Source organism: Ahaetulla prasina, chromosome 2 (assembly GCF_028640845.1).
Source record: "Ahaetulla prasina isolate Xishuangbanna chromosome 2, ASM2864084v1, whole genome shotgun sequence".
NCBI lineage: Eukaryota > Metazoa > Chordata > Lepidosauria > Squamata > Colubridae > Ahaetulla > Ahaetulla prasina.
The window spans coordinates 7,999,282-8,026,710 of record NC_080540.1 but is presented as its reverse complement, the minus strand read 5'-3'; the positions used below and the strand labels follow the sequence as shown (position 1 = coordinate 8,026,710).

Genomic DNA, 27,429 nt, shown 5'->3' with positions numbered 1-27,429 from the left:
TTACTTTTTGTCCTCCTCTCAGGCACATTGGACAATAGATCCACCCCCTTTTTTCTGTGTCAGCCCCTCACATATTGAAAGACTGCTATGATGTCATCCCTAGTCCTTCTCTGTGTTAGACTAGACATATCCAGTTCCTGCAATAGTTCATCGTACAACTCCTTTGGGGTACAAATAAAGAAATTACAAGACAGAGGGTACATTCCAAGTCAACAGAAGAAAATAGAACAATTGTTAAAAATATATGGAAAGTTGTGAAAGTGTGCAAACTCCCATGATACCAGATTTTCAAACCATCAAAAATAGAACAATTTATAATCCGGAACGTTAGCATTATCAGAATTGTCTTCAATTCTCTTCATATATGGTTAGTAAAGGATTTGGATATTGAAGTGAAAGGAGCTATACCAGTATTTGAAGATAACACAAAAGGTGTACAAATGACAACAGGTGGGCGTACAAACCAGAAGGAAGCGTGTTGACATAATGTAAAGTCAGAGAAGCAGTGAAAGAAAATGTAATAGACGTAATTTATTGTCCACCAGAAAATAATTTAGCTGACCTTATGACAAAACCATCAAAACATCTTACATGAGGCAATCTACGCTATAATTGGTTGCTGTAGATGCAAAGGGGGAGTTTCCCATTTTTCCCGCTTTTTTTCTTCTGTGTGCTCTTTATGATATTTGGATTTACCTCACGATGTTTCTGTGTTCCTGACCATCTTGTTTGCTGTAAATATGTTAAATGGATCCACCAAAGGATTGGGGGAATAAGACACAACTGTTGTCTTATTGTTCTCAACTTAAATTTTAAGAAGTTTTATTAATAAGAATCAAACAAAGATATTTCATCCTGGACAAAACAGAGACAATGGTTCTGGTGATTTATGGTAAATAAGCCATTCTAAACTTTATACAAATTAAACGGAATAGTAGATTGTTAACAAAGTGCTTTGATGTTGGTTCATCTGTTAATTATAATGCCTTTACATATCGTATATAGATGAACGTCGAATTGGTTGTAAATAGAAGTTTATAAATTTTGGGCTGCTTTACAAGGGTAGGAAACTAATATTGCTCCAATATATTTATGAATATTCAAGTGGGGGGTTGGTAATATATGTAAATCTATTTTTGTCCTTTTTAATGCACATTTTTTCTTTTAAATGTTTTGTCTATCTTTGTTTTGCTTTTGAAAAAAAAATCTTTCTGTTTTTGGAGTTTGTACTGTATATTAATTTTCTGAAGAAAGTAACCTTTTTTTTAAAAAGTCCCTTTAGCACAAGCACGTTTATGGGGCTACTATGTACCTATTTTCTAAACTGCCTCTAAATTCATAGAATCGTAGCATCATGGGGCTGGTTTTATCGTGGTGACCAGAATTGGATGCACTATTCTAGGTGTGCTGTCACCAGCACAGTGTAAAGTAACTCTATCACTTCTATGCCTCTATTGATGCAGCCTAGGACTGAATTCGCTTTTTTTGCAGCACAAAATTGGCAGAAGCAGTACTTGTCTATTTCTCATGTAGCCCAAGGATACTGCCCTTTTGGAGATCTCCCGTGCACCTCATCTCATTTCCAGTGCACCTCAATTCCTTAACACAGTTTACAAAGTGTTAAGGTAGCAAAACAAAACACTTTGTCCCAATCCCACGTGATAGTGACCCAGAAGCAGCCACCATTTTGATAGAGGCAGACCTTCCACAACTCCACCGCATGGCCTAAACATGAATCCCAGGCACAGTCAAAATAATGGCTGCTTTTATGACACAGTCATGCAGCCCACAAATGTCTTACCCTCCTTCACCAACATGAGGTTCAGTGGTCTTCAAAAGATATGGAGAAGGAGGAGGTTGTGATGCCTGGTGAGGTGGGAGTAAGCCCTAATGATCGCAGGGTTCCAGTGGGAGTAGGAATGCCTGTGGGGACACTGTAGGGAGGGAAAGGTCTGTAGGGACCCAAAAGTTGGTGTAGTAGATCTCCAAGACATTCCTGCAACCCTGAGGTAGTCACTGTTCTGCTTAATGACTTGAATATTTTTATATTCATATTTTTAATATTTTTAACAGCTTCATCAGGGAGAGAAGGAGGTGGGGAGGGTTAAGCAAGGCAATCTCGCTTAACAACCATTGCAATATGCAACTATAATTGGCAGGTCCCATTACGATTGTATCTAGAGGACTACTAATATGATGGCTGCGGAATTCTGGGACTCAAAATCTGGAGGACACCAAGGTAGAAGATGGAAAGTCCACCTGTGGAAATTCCATAAGCGATATACAAAAAACACCACCCAAAAGCCTTTTTGAGGAATTCCATTACTTCTGCAAAAATGAAATATCCAAAAACTGCTGCTGCTAACCAGAAACAGGTAGTTAGCCCTTTTTCATTTTCATTCACCTACAAATCTAATCCTGAGACATGTTTGAGTAAAAAGAATGAGGCCAGAATTAAAATAGTCAGTTAGTCATCTATATTCCTAATGAGAGATTAGAAATGAAATTCAACCCTTCTCTAAACTCATCAATGTTTCCTTCATGTGGATTTCCTTGTAGGAAATAAGAGAAGATTTATACCTGAAGATCGTCCATAGACAGGATATTTGAAGGATTTCTCTCCTGTGTGAGGCATCCGGTGTCTCATGAGGTGGAAATTTTTAATGAAACTTTTCCTACACTCTGGGCACACATATGGTTTCTCTCCTATGTGAGTCCTCTAGTGTTTCACCCGGTGGGAATTCTGGCTAAAATATTCCCACAATTAGGACGTTCCAAGGGTTTCTATCCTGTGTGAGTTCTCTGATGTCTTACGAGGCTAAAATTCTGACTGAAACTTTTCCCACAATCAGAACATTCAAAGGGTTTCTCTCCTGTGTGAGTCCTCTGATGACTCACCAGGTGGGAATTCTGACTGAAACTTTTCCCACAATCAGAACATTCAAAGGGTTTCTCTCCTGTGTGAGTTCTCTGGTGTTTCACCAGACTGGAATTCTGACTGAAACTTTTCCCACAATCGGGACATTCAAAGGGTTTTTCTCCTGTGTGAGTCCTCTGATGGATCACCAAGACAGAATTCAGACTGAAACTTTTCCCACAATCAGGACATTCAAAGGGTTTCTCTCCTGTGTGAGTTCTCTGGTGTTTCACTAGGTCAGAATTCTGACTGAAACTTTTCCCACAAAGAGGACATTCAAAGGGTTTCTCTCCTGTGTGAGTCCTCTGATGACTCACCAGGCAGGAATTGTGACTGAAACTTTTCCCACAGTCAGGACATTCAAAGGGTTTCTCTCCTGTGTGAGTCCTCTGATGATTCACCAGGTGGGAATTCTGACTAAAACTTTTCCCACAATCAGAACATTCAAAGGGTTTCTCTCCTGTGTGAGTTCTCTGGTGTCTCACTAGGTCAGAATTCTGACTGAAACTTTTCCCACAATGAGGACATTCAAAGGGTTTCTCTCCTGTGTGAGTCCTCTGATGATCCACGAGGCAGGAATTCCGACTGAAACTTTTCCCACAAAGAGGACATTCAAAGGGTTTCTCTCCTGTGTGAGTTCTCTGATGATTCACGAGGTGGGAATTCTGACTGAAACTTTTCCCACAAAGAGGACATTCAAAGGGTTTCTCTCCTGTGTGAGTCCTCTGATGATTCACCAGGTGGGGATTGTGACTGAATCTTTTCCCACAGTCAGGACATTCAAAGGGTTTCTCTCCTGTGTGAGTTGTCTGGTGTCTTATCAGATTGGAATTGCGACTGAAACTTTTCCCGCAATCAGGACATTCAAAGGGTTTCTCTCCTGTGTGTGTCCTCAGGTGTCTCACAAGGTCGGAATTTCCAATGAAATGTTTCCCACAGTCAGGACAGTCAAACGGCTTCGCTCCCATGTGGGTCCTCTGGTGTATCAGCAAGTTGCCATTTTCGCTAAAGGATTTACCACATTGGGAGCACTTGTAGGGCATCTCTCCTGTGTGGGTCTTTCCATTAACGAAAAAGGAGCTGTTCTGACCTGAGCTTTTATCACAGTCAGATAATTTGTATTTGCTTTTCTCCAGAGTGGATTCTCCTCTGCATAATCTCTTGTGATTAGAAGTTTGCTTTTCTCACAATAGGCACATCTATGCAGCTTTTTCACCATTGATATTCTTGAGAAGGTCAAAAATATGTGTGATCCCTTGTTTAGGGGTGCTTTAATTTAAGCCCTTTTCTTTCTTCCAGGGCAAGACCTGCATTACTATCTGCCCTATGTAACTATCCAATTCAGCTTTTCCTCCACACTGACTTCCAGATATTTCCCTCTTTTTCTGAAATGGAAAAATAATCTCCCCTGACCGTTTTGTATAAAGTATCATTGAGTTCCACATACTCTACATTTTCCAGCTGGAAATCTGTTCTTGATTTTCTTTCCTTTATCTTTCACCTGCTAGGTGAATTGTGTGGTTTTTCCTGAAGAAAATGGAGACTATTTTTATTTTTGCTTTGCTTTTCAATGTTGCTTGTTATTCTCAGTTGTCCACTGTGATCTTATCAGCATCATCTTTGTCTGTAAGATTCAAACAAAAATGCAGCTTTTATTGTTTGTAAAAAGGTTGCAGAAGATGTGAAAAAAGTATACATTACAATGAAAAGCAAGTTTTCAGCACATTTTTTGTGCTGAAAAACGTCCCCTCGGCTTATACTCGGGTCTATACGGCTTATACTCGAGTTTTTTTTTTTTAAAGCCCCTCGGCTTATACTCGAGTATATACGGCTTATACTCGAGGTTTTTTTTTTTTTTTTTCACATTTTACCGGACTGAAGCCCTGCCGGTGCAGTGAGAGGGCGGGGCGGGGGAGCCGCCAGCCTTCTCAGCTGAGGGAGGGAGGGTTTCCCCAACCGGTAGGTGCCTCATTTCCCACCCTCGGCTTATACTCGAGTCCCCAGTTTACTCCAGTTTTTGGGGTAAAATTGGGGACCTCGGCTTATACTCGGATCGGCTTATATTCGAGTATATACGGTATATATTACAATGAAAAGCAATTCCACAATGGTAGAATAATCTCTTACATTAATTGTGACATTTGACTACCGAGATCCAAGTTCAAATATCCATTCATTCATGAAATTCACTTGTTGACTTAGATCAGTCACAAATTCTGAGCCCTGCAAAAGTTTATGTGCAAAAATTTCAAATACAGTTATGTGAAAAAGAAATTACACCCTCTTTGTGTTCTATGATTTTACATATCATGACATAGTAAAAATCATCCAGACCTTAGCAGTTCTTAAAAATGGGTAACTATAATGTCAGATGAACAAAAACAGATGACACATTATACCCATGGCATCATTTTTTTTTACAAAAACAAAGCCATAACAGAGACATGAAAAACTAAAAACACTCTTACTTCTTCCATAGGCAACGCAGCAGCCAGTGCTATTGATCAAATGCCCTTGATCAATTATCATCAGCAAATGTGACTATATCTATAAAAGCCGAAGTTGTAGGAGTTTCCTAGTCTCCAGCATTGCGATGTGAGTCCCAGCAAAGTCACCCCAAGTTCAGACAGTGGAATGCTCAGAGAAATTACAAAAAACCCAAGCATTACATCTCAGGCTCTACAGGCCTCATTTAGCATGTTAAGTGTAAAAGTTCATGATAGTACAATTAGAAAAAGACTGAATAAGTATGGTTCGTTTGGTAGGGTTGCCAGGAGAAAGCCTCTGATTTCTAAAAAGGACATGGCAGCAACGCTTGCGTTTGCAAAGTTACATCTGAACAAATCACAAAACTTCTGGAACACTGTCCCTTAGACAGATGAGACCAAAGTGGAGATAAAGCCCACAGTTTACTACCCTTTTCTACTGCTACATGTAGGGATGAATGAAACAAAAAAGACCTTGAATACAATATTGAGAGATTACAAGCATCTAGGCAAGAAAGTTAAGGAGTTAGATGCACAAGTAGTTTTTCTCATCTGTACTGCCAACGAAAGGTCAACACCTGGTAAGATAACAAAGGAATCTAGAAGTAAACTGGCTAAAGGGTTGGTGTCGCCAAAAAACATTTGGATTCCTGGATCATGGTCTGTACTACCTTCATGATAGGCTTTTGGCAAGGGATGGGCTGCATCTCACGAAGACTGGGAAGAATATTTTTGGAAAATGACTGGCTCAACTTATCGGGGGGGGGGTTAAACTAAAATTGAGGGGGGAGGATGACCAATCTTTAGGATCTCCAGGACCTAATTCCAAGCAGAAATCCTTAGAAACCAAGTCAAATAATGAGGTAAGGAGGAATGGAAAGGAAGACAAACTCAAATACCAAATAGGCAACATAGGAATCATACCCACAGACCAATATAAAGACCTCAAGTGCCTATATACAAATGCACAAAGTTTGGGGAACAAACAGAGTGAACTTGAACTATTAATATGAAGGTAGATATGAAGGTAGTTGGAATTACAGAAACTTGGTGGGATGAAACCCATGACTGGAAGATACTGATAGAAGGTTACAAACTTTTCAAAAAACCCCAGACCCCATAAAAGAGGAGATGGAGTTTCACTGTATGTAAAGGACCACTACATTGCTACAGAAATGCACGAAACCAGGAAGAAAACCTCCTAGAATGCATATGGATTAATATAAAAGAAAAGAAGAATAACACTGCCATAGGTGTATACTACAGCCTTCCATCCTTTATAAGGTAGGTAAAATGAGGACCCAGATTGTTGGGGGGCAATAAGTTGACTTTGTATATAGGATACAAATGGATGAAGACTATTGCTTGACATAGTGTAAACCGCCCTGAGTCTTCGGAGAAGGGCGGGATATAAATGCAAATAAAATAAAATAATAAAAATAATACAAGCCACCCAACCAAGCAGAAAAAATAGGTGTCCTTTTTGACAACCAACTAAGAAATATATGTAGGAAACACACTCTAATACTAATGGGGGATTTCAATTACCTGACATCAGTTGGAAGACTAATTCCGCACTAAATGAGAAATCGAATAGGTTCTTGACCAACCTAGCTGACAACTTTGTTGTCCAAAAGGTAGAAGAGGGAACGAGAAGGACAGCCATACTAGACCTAATTCTTACAAACACAGATGAAGTGATAGAGGGAGTTGAAGTTGAAGGAACCTTGACAATGACCATGTCATACTAGAATTCAACATAACAAAAACACAATCAATAGAACATGATACTGCTGATGCAATTTACATAGATTTTTGTAAGGCTTTTGATACAGTAGTACATGATAAACTGCTGTTGAAATTAAGCGCTTACAGCATTTCTGGACTTTTGCACAAGTGGATTGCTGCTTTCCTGTCTGATAGACTGCAGAAAGTCAAAATAGGGAACTCGCTGTCTAATCCTGCATAATTTAACAGTGGTGTTGCGCATGGCAGCGTTTTAGGTCCCACACTTTTTTTGCTCTATATCAACGATTTAGAATAGAATAGAATAGAATAGAATTTTTTATTGGCCAAGTGTGATTGGACACACAAGGAATTTGTCTTGGTGCATATGCTCTCAGTGTACATAAAAGAAAAGATACGTTCATCAAGGTACAACATTTACAACACAATTGATGATCAATATATCAATATAAATCATAAGGATTGCTAGCAACAAGTTATAGTCATACAGTCATAAGTGGAAAGAGATTGGTGATGGGAACTATGAAACGATTAATAGTAGTGCAGATTCAGTAAATAGTCTGACAGTGTTGAGGGAATTATTTGTTTAGCAGAGTGATGGCCTTCGGGAAAAAACTGTTCTTGTGTCTAGTTGTTCTGGTGTGCAGTGCTCTATAGCGTCATTTTGAGGGTAGGAGTTGAAACAGTTTATGTCCAGGATGCGAGGGATCTGCAAATATTTTCACGGCCCTCTTCTTGATTCGTGCAGTATACAGGTCCTCAATGGAAGGCAGGTTGATAGCAATTATTTTTTCTGCAGTTCTAATTATCCTCTGAAGTCTGTGTTTTTCTTGTTGGGTTGCAGAACCGAACCAGACAGTTATAGAGGTGCAAATGACAGACTCAATAATTCCTCTGTAGAATTGGATCAGCAGCTCCTTGGGCAGTTTGAGCTTACTGAGTTGGCGCAGAAAGAACATTCTTTGCTGTCCTTTTTTAATGATGTTTTTGATATTAGCTGTCCATTTGAGATCTTGCAATATGATAGAACCCAGAAATTTGAAGGTTTCTACTGTTGATACTGTGTTGTCAAGTATTGTGAGAGGTGGAAGTATGGAAGGGTTTTTCCTAAAGTCTACCACCATTTCTACGGTTTTGAGTGTGTTCAATTCCAGAGTGTTTTGGTTGCACCACAAGGCTAGTCGTTCGACCTCTTGTCTATATGCGGATTCGTCATTGTCTCGAATGAGACCAATCACTTTTGTGTCATCTGCGAACTTCAGTAGCTTAACAGATGGATCATTGGAGATGCAGTCATTGGTATATAGAGAGAAGAGAAGTGGGGAGAGCACACAGCCTTGGGGGGCCCCTGTGCTAATTGTACAGGTATTTGATGTGATCTTGCTTAGCTTCACCTGCTGTTTCCTGTTTGTTAGGAAGCTTGTGATCCACTTACAAGTCTGTTCCGGTACCTGTAGCTGGTTTAGCTTAGTTAGAAGAATGTCTGGAATGATGGTATTGAATGCTGAACTAAAGTCTATGAAAAGGACCCTTGCATAGGTCTTTGGAGACTCAAGATGTTGTAGGATGTAGTGCAGAGCCATATTAGCAGCATCATCTGTTGATCTATTTGCTCGGTATGCAAATTGCAAGGGGTCTAACAGCGGATCCGTGATGGTTTTCAGGTAGGAAAGCACTAGCCTTTCAAAGGTTTTCATGACTACAGATGTTAAAGCAACTGGTCTGTAGTCATTCAGTTCCTTGATGGTGGGCTTCTTCGGCACTGGGATGATGGTAGAGCGTTTGAAGCAAGAAGGAACATAACACATCTCTAGTGATTTATTGAAAATATGGGTGAAGATGGGGGTCAATTGGTCAGCACAGACTTTTAAGCAAGAAGGAGTTATCTTGTCTGGGCCTGGAGCTTTTCCTGGCTTTTGTCTGTGAAATAGGTCCTGCACTTCCTTTTCTGTGATCACTAGGGGTTGTGAACCCAATGAAATGGGGTCAGTTGTAGGAGTCTTGGCTGTTGTTGGTGTGTCTGAGATGGGGGTTGTGGAGATAGGTGGCTGTAGTTTCCTTTCAAACCTGCAGTAAAACTCATTCAGGTCATCTGCCAGTTGTTGATTACCTTCAGCCTGGGAAGGAGGTTTGCCATAGCCGGTGATATTTTTAAGAGTTTTCCACATGTTTGCTGGTTCATTTGCTGAAAACTGATTCTTTAGCTTTTCAGAGTAGCTTCTTTTTGCTGCTCTTATCTCCCTTGTTAGTGCATTTCTGGCCTGATTGTACAGCATTTTATCACCTTTTCTGTAGGCTTCCTCTTTGGAATGTCGTAGCTGCTTAAGTTTAGGTGTAAACCAAGGTTTGTTGTTACTGTGTATTCGCAAGTTCCTTGTAGGTACACATAGGTCTTCACAGAAGCTGACATATGATGTTACAGTATCTGTGAGTTCATCCAGGTCTGCAGAGGTATCTTTAAAAATATTCCAATCAGTGCAGTCAAAAAAAATTTTATATGATCAACTAAAAAGCAATTGTGTTCTTTTTGCCGATGACGTAAAATTATTCAATTCTACAGATAATTCTGTTGTTTTGCAAATGATCTCGACTATGTGTCTGAATGGTCATCTGTTTGGCAACTTCAAATTTCAATTAATAAATGCTCTGTCTTACATATTGGTAAATGTAATCAGAATGTCAAGTATAAGCTAGGTGGCATTGATCTAGCAGATGACTAGATATTCCAATATCTCAGGGAAGATATTGAAGAAGAAGAGGGAGTCGGGCTGTTCTCCAAAGCACGTGAGGGTAGAACAAGAAGCAATGGGTGGAAACTGATCAAAGAAAGAAGCAACTTAGAACTAAGGAGAAATTTCCTGATAGTTAGAACAATTAATAAGTGGAACGACTTGCCTGCAGAAGTTGTGAATGCTCCAACACTGGAAATTTTTAAGAAAATGTTGGATAACCATGTGACTGAGATGGTGTAGGGTTTCCTGCCTGGGCAGGGGGTTGGACTAGAAGGCCTCCAAGGTCCCTTCCAACTCTGTTGTTATGTTATGTTATGACTCTCACTTTGTTAAGGACCTAGGTGTACTTATCCCTCACGATTTAGGCTCCAAAGCTCACTGTAATAGCATTGCTAAAAAAGCATTAAGAGTTCTAAACTTAATTTTGTGAAACTTTTTTTCCTGGAAACATGATATTACTAATAAGAGCTTATAAAACTTACACTAGATCAATTTTAGAGTATTGTTCAACTGTTTGGAATCCCCAGAATATATCAGACATCAGTACAATCGAGTACTTCACGAGAAAAGTCTTGCACTCTTCTGTACAGAGTAGAATTCCTTATGCTACTAGGCTCGAAATTCTCAGGTTGGATAACTTAGAACCGTGTAGCTTGTAGGTATTGCATACAAAATTATGCATAGTAATATTTTACCTGTAAATGACTTTTTCTGTTTAATTGCAATAATACGCCCACGAACAACCGCTTTAAACTCAATGTAAATCATTCTAAACTTGACTGTAAAAAATACGATATCTGTAATAGAGTGGTCGAAGTCTGGAATGCCCTACCTGATTCAGTTGTCTCAGGTACAACTTTTCACAATTTCAGTCACAAATTGACTTCTGTGGACCTTACTTCATACTTAAGTGGTCAGTAGAAGGGGCATGCATAAATGCACTAACGTGCCTATCAAACCTGTCATTGTATTTTTATTCTCTTCTTAGTCTCATTTTTGTTTGACAAATTCCAATTAATAAAAATAAATAAATAAATAAATAACATAGTCTTAGATTTTAAAAGAACTGATTTTAACAAACTCAGAGAGAACTTGGGAAAGATTCCTTGGATGAAAATCCTAAAGGCTAAAACAACTGAAGAACTCTGAAAAAAAAAGATCATGAAAGCCCAGTCCAGCACAATACCACCGAAAAAGAAAACAAGAAATCCCAAGAATAAACCAGCATGGCTGCACAAATTGAAAGACAAAAAGGACAAGTACAAAAAATGGAAAGAAGGACGCATAACAGACAGAATATCAGCAGATAGCCAGAATCTGCAAAGACAAAGTCATGAAAGCAAAGATGTAGTTCCCATCTTCAAAAAAGGAAGGAAAAAAAAAAACAGATCCAGGAAACTACAGACAAATCAACCTAACATCAATACCCAGGAAGATATTGGAAAAGATGATAAAAAAAGAGATCTGCCAACATCTAGAAACGAATAAAGTAATAAGTAGAAGTCAGCATGAGTTTGTTAAAAACAGATCATGCCAATCCAATTTTATTTCATTCTCTAACATAGTGATTAAATTAATAGACTAGCAAAATACTGTGGACATAATATACTTAGACTTCAGCAAGGCATTCGACAAACTAGACCACAACTTACTTTTTGGTAAGCTAGAAATAGCAATAGTACTTAGACTTATATACCACTTTACAGTGCTTTACAGCCCTCTCTAAGCGATTTAAAGAGTCAGCATGTTTCCCCCAACAATTTGGGTCATACTTTTACCCACCTTGGAAGGAGGGAAGGCTGAGTCAACCTTGAGCCTGGTGGGATTTGAACTGTTAAATTGCAGGCAGCCGGCAGGCAGCTGGCAGTACCGCACTCTAACCACTGTGCCACTTAAGCTCAAGAAAAAGCAGTGGGGTACCACAAGCTTCCATCTTAGGCCCAATACTTTTCAATATCTTCATGAGCGACTTAGATAAGGGAATAGAAGGGGAACTTAACACATTTACAAATGATACTAAGCTGGTAGGAATACCTAACAACCTAGATGATAGTTTCAAGATCCAGATGGATCTTGACAGACTTGAACACTGGGCCCTATCAAACAAAATGAAATTCAATGTAGAGAAAAGTAAAGTCTTACACTTAGGCAAGAAAAACCAAAAGTACACATATAGACCGAGTGAAACCAGGCTTAATAGCAATAACAGTGAGAAAGATCTTGGAGTCTTAGTGGACAACCAATTAAATATGAGCCAGCAGTGTACGGAAAGAATGCAGAGAAGAGCAACCAAGATGATTAGGGGACTGGAAGCTAAAACATATGATGAACAGTTGCACGAACTGGGCATGGCTAGTCTAGTGAAGAGAAGGACCAGGGGAGACATGATAGCAGTATTCCAGTATTTGAGGGGCTGTCATAGAAAGGAGGGGATAAAGCTATTTTCCAAGGCACCTGAAGGCCAGACAAGGAATAATGGATGGAAACTGACCAAGGAGAGATTCAACCTAGAAATAAGGAGACATTTTCTGACAGTGAGAACAATCAACCAATGGAACAGCTTTCAGAAGTTGTGGGAGCTTCATCACTGAAACTTTCAAAAAGAGATTGGACTGCCAAATGATGTAGGGTCTCCTGCTTGGGCAAGGAGTTGGACTAGATGACCTAGAAGGTCCCTTCCAATTCTGTTAATCTTTATCTGTAAGGATCATTAATGTTAACCAGTTGGCAGCATCCAAACCAAACAGGCCAACCTGCTTCTGGTCTTTCCTCTAACCTGTCCTTAACTCACCTTCCATCCGATGCTTTGATCCTTGGAAGAGCACAAATAACACTCTGCACACCACCTTCCTCCCATGAGTGATCCGGAAGAGGAAGTTCATCTGCGCTTCTCCTCTCCTCCCATCCTATCTAGCAATACAGTACTCAATGGTTTCAGTTCCTTTTAGCTCCAACAAATGGAGCTCTTGTGCTGTTGGCTTTCTAATTGCAGATGCTGCCTATCTGACTGCCATCTCATCCTAGGAGGTCAAAAAACAGGCTTGTCCTGTTTCTGCCTAAGGCATCTGCAAGATGTTTTCACTGATTACATGCTGTCAAGTCGTTTTTCGACTCCCAGCAACTGAGCCAAGTGAAATGTGAAACTACTTAGCTTGTGAAGTTTCGCTACGTGGGAAAAGTCGTAAAAGTTTATGAAGTTCAAACTGAATTATGGAATAGGAGTTGGAAGGGACCATCTCTCTAAGCAGGAGACCCTATACTATTCTGGACAAACAGAATGTCCAGCCTCCTCTTTAAAAATCCCATTGCTGGAATACTCACAAGTTGTGGAGGCAAGCTGTTCCACTGATTGAATGATTTCATGGACAGGGACTGTCTCAATTCTAGGAAGGATTTGGTTTTAATAAGTCTTCCTCTGTTACTTCTTTTACTGCTCTCAGGCACTTTGGGGAATAGGTTGACCCCCTCTTAATGTGTCAGTCCTTCAAATACTGAAAGACTGCTATCATGTCAATCTTAGTCCCCTGTGTCAGACATATCCAGCTCTTGCAACTGCTCATCCAATGTTTTAGCCTCCATTCCCTAGGTACCTTTGTTGCTCTTTTCTGCACTCTTTCTAGAGTCTCAACATCTTTTTTTGTATCATAGCAATCAAAATTGGACACAGTATTTCAAGTGCAGCAGTAATTCATTACTAACACATCAGGTGATTTTTGATGCTGGTGATGCAGACTAGGACTGGGTTGGCTTTTTCTGCAGCTGCAGCACACTGCTAGTTCGTACTTAAGTGGTTGTCGGTTAGGACTCCTACATCCCTCTCACAATTACTGATGTTGGGAAAGGTACAACCTCACCTATGGATGCACATTTAGGAGGGGTAGGGGTCGGTTGTAATGTCAAATGGTCACAAAGTGACTAGTCATATGTTAGTATGACCAATCTCTTATGTTAAAGGAATTCAACCCCAGGTTTTTCCATACATTTTTGTCTACTCAGTGTTCCAATCCGTGGGGACCTCAACTACAGGTAGATTACAGGTTATATGCATTTTAACAATTGCAGTGGGTTAGAAACTGTATGTGTGTGGAGATAAAATAGAATAGAATAACAGAGTTGGAAGGGACCTTGGCGGTCTTCTAGAACAACCCACTTCCTTGGCTGGAAACCCTACACCATTACAGACAAATGGTTATCCAACATCTTCTTAAAAATTTCCAGTGTTGGAGCATTCACATCTTCTGGAGGCAAATTGTTCCAGATGGGACAGCCTGGAAAAAAATCCCCTCCAAAATGGAAAATAAACGGTTTTTTTCCAAACAGCTTTGGAAAAAAATGGGGGGAAAACTTATTTTTTGTCGAATTTTTTAGATTCCCCCCCTCCCAGATCTTCCCATCTCAATTTATAATGAAGGGAACAATAGGACAGGAACGGTCGGCACTTTTGTGCTCTTATGTACGCCCCTTATAGTCCTCTTAGGAATGGGGTGAGATCAATAGTAGACAGCTTTTGGTTGAAGATTTTGGGATTTTGAGTAGAGACTATGGAGTCAGGTAATGAGTTCCAAGCATTAACAACTCTGTTACAGAAGTCATATTTTCTGCAATCAAGTTTGAAGCGGTTGACATTTAGCTTGAATCTATTTTTTGCTCTTGTAATATTGCGATTGAAGCTGAAGTAGTCTTTTATAGGAAGGATATTGCAATAGATTATTTTGTGTGTTAAACACAGGTCATGTCGAAGTCGACGGAGTTGTAAGTTTTCTAATCCCAGGATTTCAAGTCTGTCGGTATAAGGTATTTTGTTGTTTTCGGAGGAGTGAAGAACTCTTCTAGTAAAATATTTCTGGACTCGTTCTATTGTGTTTATGTCAGAGATGTGGTGTGGGCTCCAGACGGATGAGCTGTATTCAAGAATAGGTCTGGCAAATGTTTTGTATGCTCTAGTTAGTAGTGTAGAGTTTTTTGAAAAAAAGCTGCATAAAATTAGGTTTACAACTCTTAGGGCCTTTTTTGCTATGTAGTTGCAGTGGGCTTTGCATTAAGGTCATTTGATATGAGAACTCCAAGATCTTTGACAGGTTGGGGGTCGTCAGTTAGGTAATGTCCATCAAGTTTGTACTTGATGTTAGGGTTCTTTTTTCCAATATGTAAGACTGAGCATTTGCTGGTTGAGATTTGGAGTTGCCAAGTTTTAGACCAATCGGAAATTAAGTCGAGGTCTTCTTGAAGGGTAGAAGTATTACTAGTGGTATTAAATAGTTTGACATCATCAGCAAAGAGAACACAATAACTTGAGATGAGGTCACAGAGATCATTTATGTATAGTATGGAGAGTGTTGGTCCAAGAACACTACCTTGGGGAACGCCACTTTTGACAGGAACAGGATTTGATATAGCATTGCCAATTTTGACCACTTCTTGTCTGTTTGACAGGAAGGCATTTATCCAATTGTGAAGAGGTCCCGAAATGCCGTAGGATTTTAGTTTGAGGAATAGTTTATCATGTACTACTGAATCAAAAGCTTTGCAGAAGTCTATGTAGATTGCATCTATTGCTTTTCCTTGATCAAGGTTGGTAGTCCATATATTTTTGCAGTGGAGAAGTTATAGGTTACAATTTTTTCAATTATAGACAATTTTTTTCTGAAACCAAATTGTTTATTAGAGAGAAGGTTGTTTGTTTCGAGATGGAGTGTAATGGATTGGTTTATGATGGATTCCATTACTTTGCATGAGACACAACATAGAGAGATAGGTCTGTAATTTTCAACAAGGCTTGGATCTCCTTTTCTGAAGATAGGGATGACTGTGGCTAGAGACCAGAGTTTTGGAAGGGAACAAGTTTTGAAGGCTTTATTAAAAATTATGCTTAGGGGTTCAGCTATATTAATTGAAAGTTTTTTTAAAAAGTAGTCCATCTGGTCTGATAGATAATGATGATTTCAGGTTGCAAAGGGCTTTTCAACATTATCTTCTGTGAAGTCTATATGTGTTAGGTCGTTGTTATCTTCTGTGGAATCTATATGTGTTAAGTCATTGTTAACATTTTTGGTATGATTGAGGGATGTTGGATATGAGCCATCACTGTTTACAAAGACTGAGCCAAAAAATTTGTTAAAGAGGTTTGCTTTAACTGTTTCGTCAGTACATTCTTTGCCGTTAGGTTCTTTTAGTGGTGGAATGGATCTTGTTTCTTTAAGTTTATTGTTCACAAAGTTACAAAAAGCACGACTGGAATTTGTGCGTAGAAGGTCTTCTTCTTGTTTAGTGTGGTAAGTGTTACGTTCTGTTTTTATTTGGTTGCAGATATTTTTGTAGCGGTTTTTGAAGTTTGCTACATAACCCTTTTTGTTTTTTTTCCAAAGGGATTTTTTTTTTGGATTGCAGCTTTTTTATTGATATGGGAAATTTGCTTTTCCTTTTGATTTTGGTGATGATTTGTGGTACATATAGTTTGATGATTTTATTGATTTCAAGTAGGAATACTTTATAGTGGTCTTCTGTAGTAATACAGGTTGAGAATAGATTTTGCCAGTCAAGAAATGAGAGATCATTGTTTATAAGGTCATAGTTGGCTTTTTTTAAATTGTAGTTTGGAGTACTATTGTTGAGACGATTTATGCGAGGACGTATGTTTAGATTAAAGTCTATCATGCAGTGGTCACTGTTGGAAAAGGGTTCTTTTACTTGTAGTCCATAAATTGAGTTTGCGTTATTGCAAAAGATGAGGTCGAGGCAGTTCATGAGACTAGTATTGTTAGTTACTAGTTGTTCAAGGCCAAGGTTTGTAACTGCGTTGTATAGAGTAGTATGGATTGGTTCAGTTGTACATTCATTTGTTATCCAGTTTATAGAAGGTAGATTTAGGTCTCCCAGAAAGATGAGAGGATATGGGCAAGAGGTAGCCCATGTTAGTAGTGAGGTTAACATATTTGCATGAGCAATGTCGTAGTCAGGGGCTCTGTAGCATAGTATGAATCTTAATGTGATATTGATGGACAGGTCACATACAATAGTTTCAGGTAGAGAGAGTTTATGTGCAACTTGAATATTTTTTAAGTTCAGTGATTTTTTGTAAAAAATAGCTACTCTACCACCTCTGCGGTGATCACGATCTGATCGAAGGGCTTGGTATTCTTTGTTTGAAATAATGGAGTCAGTGAAGGATGAGTTTAGCCATGTTTCACAAACAAATATGATGTCAAATGTACCATTGTTTATTAAGAGGATAAATTCAGGTAATTTGTTTACAATTTACAACACCCACCATCCTTCACCCCGGCATTAGATGCTGCGATTTGCTGAATAGCATCTAACCTTATGCAGTATGTCAAGATGAGTCTTGATAGCATCTTTTCCAACAGATTGCATTAAAATGCATAACTAATTCTGAGTCTGCAAAAGTGCTATTCTATGCCATCTGGTTTTTGGCTCCCATAGACTCACACGGCTCTCCTCCCAAAAATATCTGTTTCCTGCCTGCCTTCTCTTGTTTTAAAGGTTTCATCCATCTCAAATGAAGCTGCACTCCCTTCACTCTCCTTTTCCACCAATAGATTTACATGTTCACCAGGGATAAAATGAAATTAGCCACAGGAGCCAACGGATGCCATAATGATGCCTTAGATCAGATAATCCAGGGAATGTCATCCAATCCCCTTTCCTAACTGCTATCAACATTTGCAGTCATTTTCTGAGATTTCAAATGGAGAGGGATCCTGAAAAAAGCTACAGTGCTGCCTTCCTGATTGGCAGCAACGTATTTAACTGTTTAGAGTGCTAAGGGAGGTTTCGAGCAGCCGTTATGTATTTTCATCTCTGTACCCACTGTTTGCTAATTGACTCTGCACTGAAGCTCCCTACTGTTTACTTTATAGCTTGTCGTGTGCTAAAGATGAGCCCTGGGAGAAGCATCCTCTTCTCAGGATTTCTGTTGACAGCTTGCTCATAAATTTGGAACTTTACTGCTGCAAAATATGGCTTTAAAGGAAAAAGTAACCACAAGACGAAAAAAAAATGGAATGGCTCTTTTACAAATGTAGTAGGGAGGGCCGGCCTTCTTGTAACCTGTTTGTAACTTGACGTATCATGACTTTCCCCCTTCACTAAACCGGGTGGGGGGTGCGGGGGTGTGTGTCAGCAGTGCATGATATATCTGTCCCCGAGCTGCAAGATTGACACCCCTGTGGCCTACATCATTCCAGACAAATGGCTGTTCAATCTCCTCTTAAAATCCTCCAGTGATGGAGCACCCACAACTTCTGAAGGCAAGGCATTTCCATTGATCAATAGTTCTCACTGAAAGGAAATTTCTCCTTAATTCTAGGTTTGATTTCTTTTTGATAAGTCTCCCTCTGTTACTTTTTGTCCTCCTCTTGTCCGCCGGTTTAGCTCACGCTGGTAAAGCCTGTTATTAAGAACACAGTAGCCTGCAATTACTGCAGGTTCGAGCCCGGCCCAAGGTTGACTCAGCCTTCCATCCTTTATAAGGTAGGTAAAATGAGGACCCAGATTGTTGGGGGGGCAATAAGTTGACTTTGTAAAAATATACAAATAGAATGAGACTATTGCCTTATACACTGTAAGCCGCCCTGAGTCTTCGGAGAAGGGCGGGGTATAAATGTAAACAAAAAAAAAAAAAGTGAAAGGAGCTATACCAGTATTTGAAGATAACACAAAAGGTGTACAAATGACAACAGGTGGGCGTACAAACCAGAAGGAAGCGTGTTGACATAATGTAAAGTCAGAGAAGCAGTGAAAGAAAATGTAATAGACATAATTTATTGTCCACCAGAAAATAATTTAGCTGACCTAATGACAACACCATTAAAACATCTTACATGAGGCAATCTACGCTATAATTGGTTGCTGTAGATGCAAAGGGGGAGTTTCCCATTTTCCCCGCTTTTTTTCTTCTGTGTGCTCTTTATGCTATTTGGATTTACCTCACGATGTTTCTGTGTTCCTGACCATCTTGTTTGCTGTAAATGTTAAATGGATTCACCAAAGGGTTGGGGGAATAAGACACAACTGTTGTCTTATTGTTCTCAACTTAAATTTTAATCTGGCAGAAGCAGTACTTGTCTATTTCTCATGTAGCCCAAGGATACTGCCCTTTTGGAGATCTCCCGTGCACCTCATCTCATTTCCAGTGCACCTCAATTCCTTAACACAGTTTACAAAGTGTTAAGGTAGCAAAACAAAACACTTTGTCTCAGTCCCACGTGATAGTGACCCAGAAGCAGCCACTATTTTGACAGAGGCAGACATGGCAAATGGTGGCTGCTTCCACAACTCCACCGCATGGCCTAGACATGAATCCCAGGCACAATCAAAATAACGGCTGCTTTTATGACACAGTCATGCAGCCCACAAATGTCTTACCCTCCTTCACCAACATGAGGTTCAGTGGTCTTCAAAAGATATGGAGAAGAAGGAGGTTGTGATGCCTGGTGAGGTGGGAGTAAGCCCTAATGATCGCAGGGTTCCAGTGGGAGTAGGAAATGCCTGTGGGGACACTGTAGGGAGGGAAAGGTCTGTAGGGACCCAAAAGTTGGTGTAGTAGATCTCCAAGACATTCCTGCAACCCTGAGGTAGTCACTGTTCTGCTTAATGACTTGAATATTTCTTAATGACTTGAATATTTTTATATTCATATTTTTAATATTTTTAACAGCTTCATCAGGGAGAGAAGGAGGTGGGGAGGCTTAAGCAAGGCAATCTCGCTTAACCACCATTGCAACATGCAACTATAATTGGCAGGTCCCATTACAACTGTATCTAGAAGACTACTAATATGATGGCTGCGGAATTCTGGGACTCAAAATCTGGAGGACACCAAGGTAGAAGATGGAAAGTCCACCTTTGGAAATTCCACAAGCAATATACAAAAAACACCACCCAAAAGCCTTTTTGAGGAATTCCATTACTTCTGCAAAAATGAAATATCCAAAAACTGCTGTTGCTAACCAGAAACAGGTAGTTAGCCCTTTTTCATTTTCATTCACCTACAAGTCTAATCCTGAGACATGTTTAAGTAAAAAGAATGAGGCCAAAATTAAAATAGTCAATTAATCACCTATATTCCTAATGAGAGATTAGAAATGAAATTCAACCCTTTTCTAAACCCATCAATGTTTCCTTCATGTGGATTTCCTTGTAGGAAATAAGGGAAGATTTATACCTGATGATCGTCCATAGACAGGATATTTGAAGGATTTCTCTCCCGTGTGAGGCATCCGGTGTCTCATGAGGTGGAAATTTTTAATGAAACTTTTCCCACACTCTGGGCACACATATGGCTTCTCTCCTATGTGAGTCCTCTGGTGTTTCACCAGGTGGGAATTCTGGCTAAAATATTCCCACAATTAGGATGTTCCAAGGGTTTCTATCCTGTGTGAGTTCTCTGATGTCTTACCAGGTTGGAATTCTGACTGAAACGTTTTCCACACTCAACACATGCAAAGGGTTTCTCCCCTGTGTGAGTTCTCTGATGTTCCACCAGGCTAGAATTGTGACTGAAACTTTTCCCACAATCAGAACATTCAAAGGGTTTCTCTCCTGTGTGAGTTCTCTGGTGTTGCACCAGACTGGAATTCTGACTGAAACTTTTCCCACAATCGGGACATTCAAAGGGTTTCTCTCCTGTGTGAGTTCTCTGGTGTTGCACCAGACTGGAATTCTTACTGAAACTTTTCCCACAATCGGGACATTCAAAGGGTTTTTCTCCTGTGTGAATCCTCTGATGGATCACCAAGTCAGAATTCAGACGGAAACTTTTCCCACAATTAGGACATTCAAAGGGTTTCTCTCCTGTGTGAGTTCTCTGGTGTTTCACTAGGTCAGAATTCTGACTGAAACTTTTCCCACAAAGAGGACATTCAAAGGGTTTCTCTCCTGTGTGAGTCCTCTGATGAATCACCAGGCAGGAACTCTGACGAAATCTTTTCCCACAGTCAGGACATTCAAAGGGTTTCTCTCCTGTGTGAGTCCTCTGATGAATCACGAGGCAGGAATTGTGACTGAAACTTTTCCCACAGTCAGGACATTCAAAGGGTTTCTCTCCTGTGTGAGTTCTCTGGTGTCTTATCAGATTGGAATTGTGACTGAAACTTTTCCCGCAATCAGGACATTTAAAGGGTTTCTCTCCTGTGTGAGTTCTCTGGTGTTTCACCAGGTGGGAATACCGACTGAAACTTTTCCCACAAAGAGGACATTCAAAGGGTTTCTCTCCTGTGTGAGTCCTCTGATGAATCACCAGGTAGGAACTCTGACGAAATCTTTTCCCACAGTGAGGACATTCAAAGGGTTTCTCTCCTGTGTGAGTTCTCTGGTGTCTTATCAGATTGGAATTGTGACTGAAACTTTTCCCGCAATCAGGACATTCAAAGGGTTTCTCTCCTGTGTGTGTCCTCAGGTGTCTCACAAGGTCGGAATTTCCAATGAAATGTTTCCCACAATCGGGACAGTCATACGGCTTCGCTCCCATGTGGGTCCTCTGGTGTATCAGCAAGTTGCCATTTTCACTAAAGGATTTACCACATTGGGAGCACTTGTAGGGCATCTCTCCTGTGTGGGTCTTTCCATTAATGAAAAAGGAGCTGTTCTGACCTGAGCTTTTATCACATTCAGATAATTTGTATTTGCTTTTCTCCAGAGTGGATTCTCCCCTGCATAATCTCTTGTGATTAGAAGTTTGCTTTTCTCACAATAGGCACATCTATGCAGCTTTTTCACCATTGATATTCTTGAGAAGGTCAAAAATATGTGTGATCCCTTGTTTAGGGGTGCTTTAATTTAAGCCCTTTTCTTTCTTCCAGGGCAAGACCTGCATTATTATCTGCCCTATGTAACTATCCAATTCAGCTTTTCCTCCACACTGACTTCCAGATATTTCCCTCTTTTTCTGAAATGGAAAAATAATCTCCCCTGACCGTTTTGTATAATGTATCATTGAATTCCACATACTCTACATTTTCCAGCTGGAAATCTGTTCTTGATTTTCTTTCCTTTATCTTTCACTTGCTAGGTGAATTGTGTGGTTTTTCCTGAAGAAAATGGAGAATATTTTTATTTTTGCTTTGCTTTTCAATGTTGCTTGTTATTCTCAGTTGTCCACTGTGATCTTATCAGCATCATCTTTGTCTGTAAGATTCAAATAAAAATGCAGCTTTTATTGTTTGTAAAAAGGTTGCAGAAGATGTGAAAAAAGTATACATTACAATGAAAAAGCAATTCCACAATGGTAGAATAATCTCTTACATTAATTGTGACATTTGACTACCGAGATCCAAGTTCAAATATCCATTCATTCATGAAATTCACTTGTTGACTTAGGTCAGTCACAAATTCTCAGCCCTGCAAAAGTTTATGTGCAAAAGTTTCAAATACAGTTATGTGAAAAAGAAAGTACACCCTCTTTGTGTTCTATGATTTTACATATCATGACATAGTAAAAATCATCCAGACCTTAGCAGTTCTTAAAAATGGGTAACTATAATGTCAGATGAACAAAAACAGATGACACATTATACCCATGTCATCATTTTTTTTTACAAAAACAAAGCCATAACAGAGACATGAAAAACTAAAAACACTCTTACTTCTTCCATAGGTACGAAGAGGCAACACAGCAGCCAGTGCTATTGATCAAATGCCCTTGATCAATTATCATCAGCAAATGTGACTATATCTATAAAAGCCGAAGTTGTAGGAGTTTCCTAGTCTCCAGCATTGCGATGTGAGTCCCAGCAAAGTCACCCCAAGTTCAGACAGTGGAATGCTCAGAGAAATTACAAAAAACCCAAGCATTACATCTCAGGCTCTACAGGCCTCATTTAGCATGTTAAGTGTTAAAGTTCATGACAGTACAATTAGAAAAAGACTGAATAAGTATGGTTCGTTTGGTAGGGTTGCCAGGAGAAAGCCTCTGATTTCTAAAAAGGACATGGCAGCAACGCTTGCATTTGCAAAGTTACAAAACTTTGTGAACAAATCACAAAACTTCTGGAACACTATCCCTTAGACAGATGAGACCAAAGTGGAGATAAAGCCCACAGTTTACTACCCTTTTCTACTGCTACATGTCGGGATGAATGAAACAAAAAAGAACTTGAACACAATATTGAGAGATTACAAGCATCTAGGCAAGAAAGTTAAGGAGTTAGATGCACAAGTAGTTTTTCTCATCTGTACTGCCAACGAAAGGTCAACACCTGGTAAGATAACAAAGGATTCTAGAAGTAAACTGGCTAAAGGGTTGGTGTCGCCAAAAAACCTTTGGATTCCTGGATCATGGTCTGTACTACCTTCATGATAGGCTTTTGGCAAGGGATGGGCTGCATCTCACGAAGACTGGGAAGAATATTTTTGGAAAATGACTGGCTCAACTTATCGGGGGGGTTAAACTAAAATTGAGGGGGGAGGATGACCAATCTTTAGGATCTCTTTTTTTTTTCTTTTAAAAACAGTCGGATTGCCTTAATATCCCCCAGCGTGAGAGGCTTTTCAGCCTGAGCCGCGGAGGGGGGGCACTCATCTCTGCTTTCAAGCTGCTCCGACATCAAATTCCTGGGTTGCGATCACGGGCTTGCCCTGAGGCACACTTAGAAGGCTCTAACTCCAAGCACAAATCCTTAGAAACCAAGTCAAATAATGAGGTAAGGAGGAATGGAAAGGAAGACAAACTCAAATACCAAATAGGAAACATAGGAAGCATACCCACAGACCAATATAAAGACCTCAAGTGCCTATATACAAATGCACAAAGTTTGGGGAACAAACAGAGTGAACTTGAACTATTAATATGAAGGTAGATATGAAGGTAGTTGGAATTACAGAAACTTGGTGGGATGAAACCCATGACTGGAAGATACTGATAGAAGGTTACAAACTGTTCAAAAAACCCCAGACCCCATAAAAGAGGAGGGCCTTGTAAAGGACCACTACATTGCTACAGAAATGCACGAAACCAGGAAGAAAACCTCCTAGAATGCATATGGATTAATATAAAAGAAAAGAAGAATAACACCGCCATAGGTGTATATTATAGGCCACCCAACCAAGCAGAAAAAATAGGTGTCCTTTTTGCCAACCAACTAAGAAATATATGTAGGAAACACACTATAATACTAATGGGGGACTTCAATTACCTGACATCAGTTGGAAGACTAATTCCGCACTAAATGAGAAATCGAATAGGTTCTTGACCAACCTAGCTGACAACTTTGTTGTCCAAAAGATAGAGGAGGGAACGAGAAGGACAGCCATACTAGACCTAATTCTTACAAGCACAGATGAAGTGATAGAGGGAATTGAAGTTGAAGGAACCTTGACAGTGACCATGTCATACTAGAATTCAACATAACAAAAACACAATCAATAGAACATGATACTGTTGATGCAATTTACATAGATTTTTGTAAGGCTTTTGATACAGTAGTACATGATAAACTGCTGTTGAAATTAAGCACTTAGAGCATTTCTGGACTTTTGCTTAAGTGGATTGCTGCTTTCCTGTCTGATAGATTGTAGAAAGTCAAAATAGGGAACTCGCTGTCTAATCCTGCATAATTTAAGTGGTGTTCCGCATGGCAGCGTTTTAGGTCGCACACTTTTTTTGCTCTATATCAACGATTTATATGATCAACTAAAAAGCAATTGTGTTCTTTTTGCCGATGACGTAAAATTATTCAATTCTAAGATAATTCTGTTGTTTTGCAAATGATCTCGACTGTGTGTCTGAATGGTCATCTGTTTGGCAACTTCAAATTTCAATTAATAAATGCTCTGTCTTACATATTGGTAAATGTAATCAGAATGTCAAGTATAAGCTAGGTGGCATTGATCTAGCAGATGACTCTCACTTTGTTAAGGACCTAGGTGTACTTATCCCTCACGATTTAGGCTCCAAAGCTCACTGTAATAGCATTGCTAAAAAAGCATAAAGAGTTCTAAACTTAATTTTGTGAAACTTTTTTTCCTGGAAACATGATATTGCTAATTAGAGCTTATAAAACTTACGCTAGACCAATTTTAGAGTATTGTTCAACTGTTTGGAATCCCCAGAATATATCAGACATCAGTACAATCAGTACTTCACGAGAAAAGTCTTGCACTCTTCTGTACAGAGTAGAATTCCTTATGCTACTAGGCTCGAAATTCTCGGGTTGGATAACTTAGAACTGTGTAGCTTGTAGGTATTGCATACAAAATTATGCATAGTAATATTTTACCTGTAAATGACTTTTTCTGTTTAATTGCAATAATACGCCCACGAACAACTGCTTTAAACTCAATGTAAATCATTCTAAACTTGACTGTAAAAAATACGATATCTGTAATAGAGTTAACATAACATAACATAACATCAGAGTTGGAAGGGACTTTGGAGGCCTTCTAGTCCAACCCCCTGCCCAGGCAGGAAACCCTACACCATCTCAGTCAGATGGTTATCCAACATTTTCTTAAAAATTTCCAGTGTTGGAGCATTCACAACTTCTGAAGGCAAGTCGTTCCACTTATTAATTGTTCTAACTGTCAGGAAATTTCTCCTTAGTTCTAAGTTGCTTCTTTCTTTGATCAGTTTCCACCCATTGCTTCTTGTTTCTGGGTTCTATCATATAGCAAGATCTCAAATGGACAGCTAACATCAAAAACATCATTAAAAAAGGACAACAAAGAATGTTCTTTCTGCGCCAACTCAGTAAGCTCAAACTGCCCAAGGAGCTGCTGATCCAGTTCTACAGAGGAATTATTGAGTCTGTCATTTGCACCTCTATAACTGTCTGGTTCGGTTCTGCAACCCAACAAGAAAAACACAGACTTCAGAGGATAATTAGAACTGCAGAAAAAATAATTGCTACCAACTTGCCTTCCATTGAGGACCTGTATACTGCACGAATCAAGAAGAGGGCCGTGAAAATATTTGCAGATCCTCGCATCCTGGACATAAACTGTTTCAACTCCTACCCTCAAACGACGCTATAGAGCACTGCACAACTAGACACAAGAACAGTTTTTTCCCGAAGGCCATCACTCTGCTAAACAAATAATTCCCTCAACACTGTCAGACTATTTACTGAATCTGCACTACTATTAATCGTTTCATAGTTCCCATCACCAATCTCTTTCCACTTATGACTGTATGACTATAACTTGTTGCTGGCAATCCTTATGATTTATATTGATATATTAATCATCAATTGTGTTGTAAATGTTGTACCTTGATGAACGTATCTTTTCTTTTATGTACACTGAGAGCATATGCACCAAGACAAATTCCTTGTGTGTCCAATCACACTTGGCCAATAAAATTCTATTCTATTCTATTCTACCCTCAGGTGCTTTGGAGAACAGCCCGACTCCCTCTTCTTTGTGGCAGCCCCTGAGATATTGGAACACAGCTATCATGTCTCCCCTAGTCCTTCTTTTTGTTAAACTAGACATACCCAGTTCCTGCAACCGTTCTTCATATGTTTTATCCTCCAGTCCCCTAATCATCTTTGCTGCTCTTCTCTGCACTCTTTCTAGAGTCTCAACATCTTTTTTACATCGTGGCGACCAAAACTGGATGCAATATTCCAAGTGTGGCCTTACCAAGGCATTATAAAGTGGTACTAACACTTCACGTGATCTTGATTCAATCCCTCTGTTTATGCAGCCCAGAACTGTGTTGGCTTTTTTAACAGCTGCTGCACACTGCTGGCTCATATCTAAATGGTTATCCACTAGGACTCCAAGATCCCTCTCACAGGTACTACTATTGAGCAAGGTACCACATATACGGTACTGGTGCATTTTGGTTTTTTTGCCTAAATGTAGAACCTTACTTTTTTCACTGTTGAATTTCATTTTGTTAGATAGCGCCCAATGTTCAAGTCTGTCAAGATCTTTCTGTAACTTGAGCCTATCTTCTGGAATGTTGGCTATTCCTGCCAGCTTGGTGTCATCTGCAAATTTGATGAGTTCCCCATCTATTCCCTCATCCAAGTCATTGATGAAGATGTTGAAGAGTACTGGGCCTAAAACAGAGCCTTGGGGTACTCCACTGCATACTTCCCTCCATGTGGATGTAGTTCCGTTGGGGACTACACGTTGAGTACAATTGGTCAGCCAGTTACGAATCCATCTGGTGGTGGTGCTGTCTAACCCACATTTTTCTACTTTATCTAGTAGTAGGTTATGGTCTACTTTATCAAATGCTTTACTGAAGTCCAAGTAAATTATATCAACAGCATTTCTCTGGTCTACTAATTTTGTCATTTTGTCAAAGAATGCAATAAGATTAGTCTGGCATGATCTGTTTTTGACAAACCCATGTTGGCTTTTGGTTATTACTTTGTTTGCTTCTAGGTGTTCGGTGATTCGTTGCTTGATTATCTTTTCCAGAATCTTCCCCGGTATTGAGGTCAGACTGATAGGTCTGTAGTTTCCTGGATCTGTTTTTTTTCCTTTTTTGAAGATGGGAACTACATCAGCTCTTTTCCAGTCCTCTGGCAGCTCCCCTGTGCTCCAGGATCTTTGAAAGATATAGTTCAGTGGTTCTGAG

At 39.6% G+C, this 27,429-nt stretch overlaps 1 protein-coding gene and 1 pseudogene across 3 annotated transcripts; one reads left to right on the top strand and one right to left on the bottom strand.

Moving 5' to 3' along the window:
• LOC131193108 (zinc finger protein 658B-like) overlaps positions 1–27,429 on the top strand; it is a 172,399-nt pseudogene that overhangs the window by 121,427 nt on the left and 23,543 nt on the right.
• LOC131193130 (zinc finger protein 135-like) lies at positions 170–25,727 on the bottom strand. Of its 3 annotated transcripts, XM_058173019.1 has the most exons (3): positions 22,143–25,727; positions 20,292–22,025; positions 170–3,899 (listed from the first exon to the last, which is right to left on the bottom strand). In XM_058173019.1, exons 2-3 carry the CDS (start codon positions 21,442–21,444, stop codon positions 2,785–2,787), a joined length of 2,268 nt encoding a protein of 755 aa, XP_058029002.1. In that variant the 5' UTR covers positions 21,445–22,025; positions 22,143–25,727; the 3' UTR covers positions 170–2,784. The 3 variants fall into 3 exon arrangements, with proteins under 3 accessions (XP_058029002.1, XP_058029000.1, XP_058029001.1); XM_058173017.1 differs by lacking the exons at positions 20,292–22,025; positions 22,143–25,727 and adding an exon at positions 12,673–14,062 and having other exon boundaries at positions 170–4,541; XM_058173018.1 differs by lacking the exons at positions 20,292–22,025; positions 22,143–25,727 and adding an exon at positions 5,045–5,138 and having other exon boundaries at positions 170–4,541.

Excerpts from the sequence above, each read along its gene's own strand:
- LOC131193130 (XM_058173019.1), bottom strand. The coding sequence starts at position 21,444 with ATGCCCTACAAGTGCTCCCAATGTGGTAAATCCTTTAGTGAAAATGGC. Across the intron at positions 3,900-20,291 it reads GAATTCCAACCTGGTAAGAC|ACCAGAGGACCCACATGGGA; the intron begins ATCAGAGAACTC and ends ACTTGCTGATAC.